General features: G+C 36.5%; 1 protein-coding gene across 4 annotated transcripts in view; it reads left to right on the forward strand.

Moving 5' to 3' along the window:
- The window catches only part of fgfr3 (fibroblast growth factor receptor 3), a 113,723-nt gene extending 104,409 nt beyond the window's left edge, over positions 1–9,314 (forward strand). For all 4 annotated transcript variants that reach the window (XM_022206675.2, XM_022206674.2, XM_022206676.2 and 1 more), the window contains exons 16-18: positions 2,546–2,683; positions 3,081–3,186; positions 4,008–9,314. In XM_022206675.2, the coding sequence (XP_022062367.1) occupies positions 2,546–2,683; positions 3,081–3,186; positions 4,008–4,172 (409 nt within the window). In that variant the 3' untranslated portion in view covers positions 4,173–9,314. The remainder of the gene's footprint in view (positions 1–2,545; positions 2,684–3,080; positions 3,187–4,007) is intronic.
- Positions 9,315–9,596: the final 282 nt, after the last annotated feature.

Below are 9,596 nucleotides of genomic sequence, written 5' to 3' on the forward strand. Positions count from 1 at the left end.
AGCGCGGAACACGGACAGACATCTGCGTTGCATCGTGCATATATTATATATGCACGATGGGTGTAAAACTTCTCCCCTCATGTACTCTGAACATCTAAATCTCACAGAATCAAACATCACTTCTCATTTCTGCAGGTGCCTCTAAGAAAATCCATGTTAACTCTTTATTCTGATCCCTGCGGTTGTCTTTGAGGGGTTCGTGAACCCGTTCGGACTCTGCTTTGTTTAGAATCAGAGTTTTATTCTCAGCTGCGTCTCTGAACGTTGACGTCTCTCTCCGGCCTCCTTCGCTGTTCGGACGGTGGGCCAGTGAGCGTCTGTTTTTTCCACCCTCCGGACCGGAGCGAGGATAATTAGATTAAACCCGCTGAGCGCTGCAGCAGGAGGAGGCGTCTCGTTCTGATTCACTGGACCAGCGGCCCAACAATAGTACGCCGGGTTAATAGGCTGCCCATTATCTGATTACCTTCCCTCATTTTTCAGCCATTTAGGAATAATGCGGCCGTTCAGTGAAGCTGCTGCCACTGAGGGAGAAAGAGAAGGAGATGATGGCTTGGTTTGGAGCTGCCAGAGGTTCAGCAGCTGGACTGTAAATGTAGATACCGTATAATAAGTCTTTCCATTCATCTTTAGGTGGCGTTTTGGAGACATGAAGGCGTGAATCCAAAACAAACACGGATAGATTTACGGTTGTTTGTGTTGACACTTTGCTGGATTGTTGTCCAAAGTTTTCCGTCCACATCAAAACACCAACAGATGATTACACCAAGTCTCAACTCCAAGCACATTTTCCCTCACTGTGGGCTCATTTTACTGCAATACAAAGTCCAGAACGTCTTTGGAAACAGAAGAAACATGAGAGAGAACTGCAGTAGAACAAACTTACACTGAAGGAGACAGCATTAGCTGTTAAATCAAATAAATATCTCAATTTTGACCCATTTTTGTCTGAAAAAAGGCAGCTTTCTGCACATTTGTTTGTGTGCAGTTGCACTTTTCTGGGATTTATTTTGCATAAAGTAAATTCTCTCCGTGCAGTTTTGTTGGTGTTGTTGTTGAGTCACATTGCATTTAAAAGCTGCTGACAAGATTTTTATCAGTCAGTCTGGTTTTCAGTAAATGGTATTAACTCCCCGCTTAGCTACAGGCTTTTTTTTGTTCTCTGACTCACTGTGGGCTCATTTTTCTCTGCACTATAAAGTCCTGCACCTCTGTGGAAACAGAACAGCCATGACTGGAAGTAGAGAGAACTCAGAAATGTCTTCAGTGTAATATAACATCCATAAATCATAAAATCGGGCAAATTAAAACTAAATTTCTTAAAATAATTTAGTTGCAAAAACTGAAAAAAAAACTGGAATCAGCATGCTTTGCATGTTTGCTCAAATGTGTTACCAACACTGGAATTTAATATTGGCTCCACAAACTTTTGATACTTTGCTAACTATAAGCTTAATTTGTTGCCATACTTGGCCTGTAGTTCAACCAAATACTTTCTGAATTTTTGTCATGTCACTGTTCATTGCAGCTGAGTCACTCATGGCTTTCTAGTTACGTAGAAGTTGGCAAAATTTTTATTTTTTTACAGTTTCTGATTAAACCAAACAGTCTATTTTGGGGGATTTTTAAATGAGGCATGTAGAATAAAGAGATTTTTGATTTGGTTGTTTCCAATGGAACTGTATGTCACTGATGAGTAGTTCAGGGCCCATCAGAAAGTTGCAATTCTGTTTGTTCTTGGTACAATTTTGTCAATTTTTATAGATTACATCCCTTTCAAACTTGCTAGCCAGTTTTGGACTTCTACAAGCTCGCCTTTGTGGATCAAGCTTACACATTTAGAACTTTTTTTTTTGCTGCCACAAAGAAAAGAGAACTCTGATTGTGGACAAAAATGGAGCTAGCTTCAGCCCCAGGGGTGTTTTTATTAATTTGATGTACGATTGATGCAACAACCATTTGCAGAGATGATTAAAAATGTCTCAGATAAGGATGACAATACTCTAAAATTCCATAAAAACACCAAAACTGACAATTTATTGATCTGTTTTGCTCCTGACGATACTCCTAAAGCTCCAAATATTGATTCGCAGCTTGAAAAATCCACAACAAACGCACTGTTTTATGTAGTCTTCCATGTTTTTGTGTGCTGTTTTGAAAGATTTACTTTTACGAGGAAGTCAGACAGTTAATTTTTGCTTCCTTAAAGGCATTTCTTGACTATAAAAAACTCTAAAATAACACCAGTGTTTGGCTTTAAAACCAGCTTCTCTCATGAGGATCTAATTACTGATTAACACATTGACAGAAATCATTGCTCTGTTCACTTCTGTTTAATTCCTTTTGTGTCTTATTTCTGGCTCGAAGGGAGAGATGTTGATTTTTATCAGCATCGACCGGCTGTCCGAGACAATAACAGTCTGTAATGGATTTTTGAATCGGGTGCAGTTAACATTATTTATGATCAATGTTGACCCACAAACACATCGATCAGAAGCTTCTTTCTTGACCGTAGTGTATTTTTTGTGTTTCTGTGTGTGTCCAGGTGGTCTTACGGGGTTCTGCTGTGGGAGATCTTCACCCTGGGGGGCTCGCCGTACCCGGGAATCCCAGTGGAAGAGCTCTTTAAGCTGCTGAAGGAGGGACATCGGATGGACAAACCTGCCAACTGCACCCATGAACTGTAGGTGTCCCTTTAGATTAGAGCTCAGTGACATTTAATGCAGCTAAAATGAATCGGAAACGGGTTGAGAGTAAGATTAAATCAGGCGCTTTTGGTTACAAGTCACTGAAAATTCACTTTAATTTGCACTGTGGGAGTTTGGTCTTATTGTATTCTTACTTTTTTCCTTAAATTATGTTATTAAAGTGCTGTATTTTCAGTAAATAGCGGTTTCTTACCTCTAGTGCTATCTTAATGTCTTTTGTGATGCTCCTGCAACACTCCAACATCCTTTAAAGGATCAATAAAATGCTCTGTCATGCTGTCTCTCTAACATAATCCATCTAATATCTGGTTTTATTTGTCTGATTTTACTGGACGAGATGCAGATAAAGTGAACTTTGCTGCTGGTTTTCAGGTACATGATCATGAGGGAGTGCTGGCACGCCGTCCCGTCTCAGAGGCCGACCTTCAGGCAGCTGGTAGAAGATCACGACCGGGTTTTATCAATGACCTCCACCGATGTAAGTCTCCCTCCACAGCTGCCGTTCGATGCCATAAACACTGCCTGCGGTTCTGCTGAGAAGTCTTTCAGTTTTTGTCATGTGACTGTCCGTTGTAGCCGAATCACAAACGGCTTCAGAGTTGTGCAGAGGGGTGCAGAATTTTTGGTTTTTCACAGAATTTGCTTGGAGTTAAATGTTCATGTTTAGCATTTTTTTAAATGGGATATGTGGAATAAAGTGACATGGATGAAATATCAGGATGTTAAGCTTAAATTTAAAGGTTTCTGAATTTTTATCTCCAGACCTTTGGTTGCAGCCGAGTCACTAAAGACTTCTCAGTTGCACCACTGAACACAGAATTTTTTGATTTTTATAGAATTTAGTCAGAGGAAACTATTCATTTTAATTGGAACATGTAGAATAAAGTGATTTTGATTAAGTATCACAATTTAGAAGTTCAAGTCGGAGTAGCACAGAATATTTTCGCTTTTTCTAGAATTTGTTCAAGTCAACAAACTATTTTTGGCAAAAGACAAGACAATTTTGTCACTGAAAGTTACACAAGAGTAGTTCAAGGACTGTCAGAAAGTAGAAAATCCAATGATTCTTTTCAGTTTTTGCAATTTCTGGCTGATAAATGGTGTCTTTATTTTGGTTTGTAAAGATGGAACTCCTTTTAAACACGTTTTTGGGTTCCAAGGGTTGAAATACAGCTACAGTTTAAAGTCTATTTCAACTGTTTACCTGTAATAAAAAGCCAAAAATGAAGGTGACACTACAGAAAAAGGTAACCCAGTTCTATGAGCGTCCTCATTCTAACCCGTGCCCTGCTCTTCCAGGAGTACCTGGACCTGTCGGTGCCCTTCGAGCAGTACTCGCCCACCTGCCAGGACTCCAACAGCACCTGCTCCTCGGGGGACGACTCGGTGTTCGCCCACGACCCGCTGCCCGAGGAGCCCTGTCTTCCCAAACAGCTGCCCAGCAACGGGGTGATTCGGACGTAGAACCCGAAGGACGCTTAAGAATCACCTCCTCAGTGACTCGACGTCCGGAAAAAAAACTCGGCATGCAATACTTCCTTCAGCTCCTCCGCTCGTCTTAAACGCTCCCTTAAAAGACTCCGAGAAGCAGTGAAGGATTATTTTTTTGTTCCTCTTTCAGAAGATTCTATTTTTGTACTCGGGCCAGTCTTTTGTTACGGACAATCTGTGGGGTCAAACCATTCCGTGCCTACTGGGATTAAACCTCCTGACTGAAATAAAGAGGATCTAAAGGGGGAAATGAAGGGCATTGACGAGCGACTGATCGGCGATCCAGTAGGCGGGCGATTTTTTTTCTATCCCCTGAAAGTTCGCGGGAAAATCAACCAGCAGACGTCAGAACCGACTCGACGATGGGACTCGTTCTTCCAAGGAAACGGAGAGGATCTCACGTTTTTACTCCTGAATTTGTACGTCATCGTCGCGTCTCGGCACCCACCGCTTTTTGTGATAATCATGGAACAGATTCGTTCGTCGAAGCTTCAGGGCCATTCAGTAATAAGAGCAGCGAGGTTCGGAGGTCGTTTTTGTTTTTTTATGTATCTAGAAAAGTGATTTATTGTAAATATATAAATGCAAATATGTATCATATTGCTGTCCGCAGCCGTAAAACACAAAAAACGTTGTTTTTTTTAAGATATTGCTTTAGGATGGAAGCAGTCTAGAAGACACTGTCACGATGTGTAAAACATTTAATCAGAAAAAAGGTTTATTTGAATAATTAACGTGTATATTTGTAAAGATATTTATAGACTTAACATGTGGTTCTTAAGTTCGAAAGGTCTAGTTTAGGATTTTAGTACTGTACGCAAAGATTTTTATTTCTTTTTTTGTGTAACTTATTTTACAACCGACGTTATTTTCACGGACTCCTCTGGTTTGTTGATCCATCTTTTTATCAGTTTGTTTACAGCTAGATGACAGTTTTTCTGTTAAAAAAGAGAGAGAATAAGAATGTATGATGGGTGATTTCTGAGAGCGATTCGAGTTTGCAAAACGATAGCAATGATTAGCTCTTGCTGGGCAAGAAAACGCAGTGCTTCGAGGTCGTAAAGAGACCTTTCAGTGCAACTGAAGTACTTCAAACATCGTAAACAACAACTAGCTGTGAAACATAAGGAGCCTTCAGTGAACCTTTTTAAGGAAAAATCCTCCTATTTTTACTGTTTTGTGTTAAATTTGTAACGTTTAATGAATTTAAGGAGCAGCTGGTGGTCTAATTGTGGCTAATATTTCATTTTAAACCATTTTAGTAACAGAAAAGTTACTGAATGAGCAATTTCAAGTAGATTTTGTCATTGAACTACAATTCCCAGATATGCTTTCCTGCAGTTATTAGTTATAATGTGCTTGTTGCATTTAGAAAAATGGGGAAAAAAACGCCAGAGAACAAATGTTTTTAACAGCAAAAGAACAAATTAAGAAAAGTTAAAGTCGCATTCCCCCATTACCCCAAATTTGTCCAGGTTTTGGTGCAATGCATGCTGGGAACTTGAGTCCAGACCTATAGTCTACACTGTAAAAACAATAATATGTGTGTTTTAAAATGATTTTTAACTGTAATTGTTCGAAAAATGTAAGGGTACTTCATAGTTTTATTAAAATACAGTGAATAACTAGTAAAATCACAGAAATAAAGTTAATTTACATTAATTTACATTTTAACCATGTAAGATGTCCCTAACAGAAATCAAAACTTTATGTTGTCCTTCTAAAAGTGTGATGGTAAAATTACAGAACTTTTACAGTGTTTCAATCTGCAAAAAATGTATTTTTTTTTTTCCACAGATAACTGCCATTCATTTAAAGAAAACTTTTTTTGAAATGGTGAACAATCTTTTAACTATTACTTTACAGTTTTAGCCTGTTTTATTAAATTACAGATAATAATAACTAATAACAGAATATATGTATGTATATATATATATATATACATATATATATATATATATATATATATATATATATATATATATAATTTGCATATTGACTATAAAAGAAGGCCAAAGCAGCCAAAACAATGTTTAAAGTATTTTTAATGTATTTAAATTATTAACTAATAATTTTATCTTATGGATATGTGTTGTTTTTGGAAAGAAATTATAAATATTTAGAATTTAAGAAATTATGAATGATTTGTTTAGACTGGTTTTTCCTATATGTTACCTGTTTTGTTAAATTACAGGTAACAACTAATAAAACAGCAGAAAAATATAATAATTTGCATGTTAACCATAAAAAATAGCCAAAGCTTTTGACTATAAATTATACTTTTTTTTTTAAAACTATTTTAAATCAGTAAAATTATTTTAGATTATGGATCTTTACCTTTTTTTGGAAAGAAATTATGTTGAAAGAATTTGTTAAATTACAGATAATAACTAATAAAATAACAGAAAAATATTTATTTACATGTTAACTGTAAAAACAAAACAGGCCAAAAATGTAAACAATGTTCACCTCAATAAAAACATCGATTTTTAATTTAATATTAATTTGTGCCGACTATGAAATTAGACAGTTTTTCCTTTAATTGTGTTAGTTAAAATATCATTATTTTACTAATATTTACTGTTATTTTTTATCATTTTATTGATATTTTTCTGGCACATTTGCTGACAGATATTCAGTTTATTTACCAAAAAAAATATTTTATTTTTTTACAGTGTAGAAATCAGCTCTTGCCCTTTAGTTCTGATAAAAACCCACCCAGTAACCCAAATCAAACCACCAGTTGCTGCTTTTTCCTTCAAAATAAAACAGTTATTACATATTAAAGGTGGACTTTTCTCTTAAAAAAGACGGCTTCCATCTCTAAACTCCTAAAGGTCACAGGGTCGACGATGTGCTCCAGCAACACTCTGAGCACGTGCACTCGTAGATTTAATTTAAAAAAAAAAAAAAACATCAGCTGGAAGGCAGAAATGTAAAAGCTGTTTGAGTGGGAAGAATAAAAAAAACCTGCCCAGATGCTTGAGGTTTTATCGCTGCTCTAATAGTATTAATACTGAAAATGAAGGCGAAGCTGCGCGACTCACGGGTCAAACGGCAAAAAAAGAAACTCTATATACAGTTTTTATATATAAATATAAATATATCGGTTTGTTTAAAGGAGACTCCGGAGTGTGCGGTGGGTCCTGCTTCAAGTTTGTCGAGAGGAGAGAAAAAAGTGCCAAAATAAGTCTTCTAAAGTCAGATATCCTGCTGCTGCTCCGGTTAAATGTGCAGCAAAGGATCATGGGATTGCCAAATGGATATCTCCACCTTTTATTTAATTTTTTTTTAAATCACATGCAGTCGTGTCTCCAGCTGACTCCCCAAATAAATAAAAAATAGTGTTTACAGAGTCTGTTTTTAGCACAAGAAAAATCACAAAAAGGGAAATAATTGATGAAATTAATCCGCTGCTAGATGATAAAAATAATATTCGGTTACTCTGCAATGACTGTAAATCGATGTATGATTGAGAAACTATGAAATGTACTTAAATAAATCACCCCTTTGCTATTTAAAGTACTTAAAAGTGTCAGAATTTGTAATTATATCTGGCGGATTTTTACATTTTAACACCAAATTGTGCTGAAATTAAGAACTTATTTCCGTTTTTTTTAAATTATTATTTTACTACAGTTTTGGCCCAAAATCTACAAAGTGCCTGGAGGTCATTTTAGCAAAACAAAACAAAGGAGATGGGTTCATTTTTGAATGTATAACTGTAGAGAAAAAAGAAGCGTTTTAGATTCTAGAAGCAGGTTATGCAAATTTTAGCCTGATTTTTGTTTTGTTTTTCATTTTTCAAGCGAAGAAAAAAAGGCACTTCTGCAAAGGTTTGGATGGATCTAATGAAACGGATGCTGGTTTTTTTTTTATTATTTTGTTTTATTTATTCTTCCATGCTGGGTAAAAGCTTTCCCTATGGTGAGAGTGTTTTTATTCAGAGCTGTCGTCTGCTTTTCAGTGTTTTTCATTAAAGAGCCAGAAGAAGAAGAAAACGATGATGATGATGATGATGTAGAGTAGTCATTTTACTAGATGCGCTTTGCTCCTGGCATAGTTTATCCTCTTTATTTTATGATTTTATTTCATTTCGCCACCTCCTTGTTGAGCTTTCTGTCAAATCGCTTTTAAAATCTTGTTGTTTTTAACATGTGGCGTTTTATTTTGAAAAACCTGACTTTTGATAATGTTTCTTTCTGCATTAAATACGTCTTTCTAACAAATGAAAGTGGGAAATTTCTGTTCTGGAAGTGAAAATTGACATGAAAACGCTGATTTATTTGCAAAAAAAACTGATTTCAATGCGAAATGTGTTAAAAACAACAAATGTGTTAAAGAGTGAGCGTGTTTTCTTTGCTGGATATATTTCAGAGTAAACTTTCTGTGCTGTCGAATGAATAAACGCCTCAGCAGGGAGGGATTTTTACTGTATGTACAGTCGACTTCGCGCCACCTGAGGTCGGATTCACTTATTTATTCTGTGTTTTAGTCATCCTCAACGTAATCGGGATTAAAATCAGAGGAGCGTCGACTCCGATTTGCTTTGTTCCTTTCAGATTTGTCAAAAATTCAAAGATTTCCTCAAATTTTTGCGTATTTTATTTAACTTTCTGGTTCATTTTTGGCCCCTTTTCAGTTCTAACCAGTTAGTAAAGATTAATTTATGGCTTTAAAAGTAGTTTTTATGCAGCTGTGTGAGCTGTTTTCTGATTTTTGCATCATTTTTTTTGCATTCCACATCCGGCTTTTTACAACAACAGCGAGACAGGAAATCATGATTTTCCTTTTTCCTTTTCCGTGTAATTTATTTTTCTAACGTAGAAAGGTGGAACTAACCATTTGGCATTATGTGACATTTCTCTTTTTTCCTGTTTGTTTGTGATTCATAGCTTGTTTGTTGCGATGTTTTGATCATGATGAATCCTCTGTAACATTCCACCACAACATCCCCTCTGGGCGAACATCTCCCACCGGGATGGAAAGAAAAAAAACAGCGACTATTTCACAACTTTCTCTTCTTCCTCTATGTCTCTCTGTCTCTCTCTTTCTCTCTGTGCCTGACAAGCTGCCTGTCGACAAAAGGTTTTCAATAAACATGTTATAATAGCGCTTCGCTGTCGGCCCGACTCTGTCACTTTGCAAAACAAACTGTTCCTGTGGCGAAAACATATTTTTATGATTCAGGGTGAAGAAATCAGATGTTTAGGAGGGCATGTTCGTGAAATGAAGCCAGGAAGGCAACGAAAATAAGACAGAAAACAACAAAAATGAGACGGAAAATAACAAAAACCTGGCACAAAACATTATAAACAAGATGCAAACATCAAAAATGAGACACAAAACAATACAAATGGGACTCAAAATGACAAAAACTAGACACAAAACAACAAA

The sequence above is a fragment of the Acanthochromis polyacanthus genome, chromosome 1, assembly GCF_021347895.1.
Source record: "Acanthochromis polyacanthus isolate Apoly-LR-REF ecotype Palm Island chromosome 1, KAUST_Apoly_ChrSc, whole genome shotgun sequence".
Taxonomy (NCBI): Eukaryota; Metazoa; Chordata; class Actinopteri; family Pomacentridae; genus Acanthochromis; species Acanthochromis polyacanthus.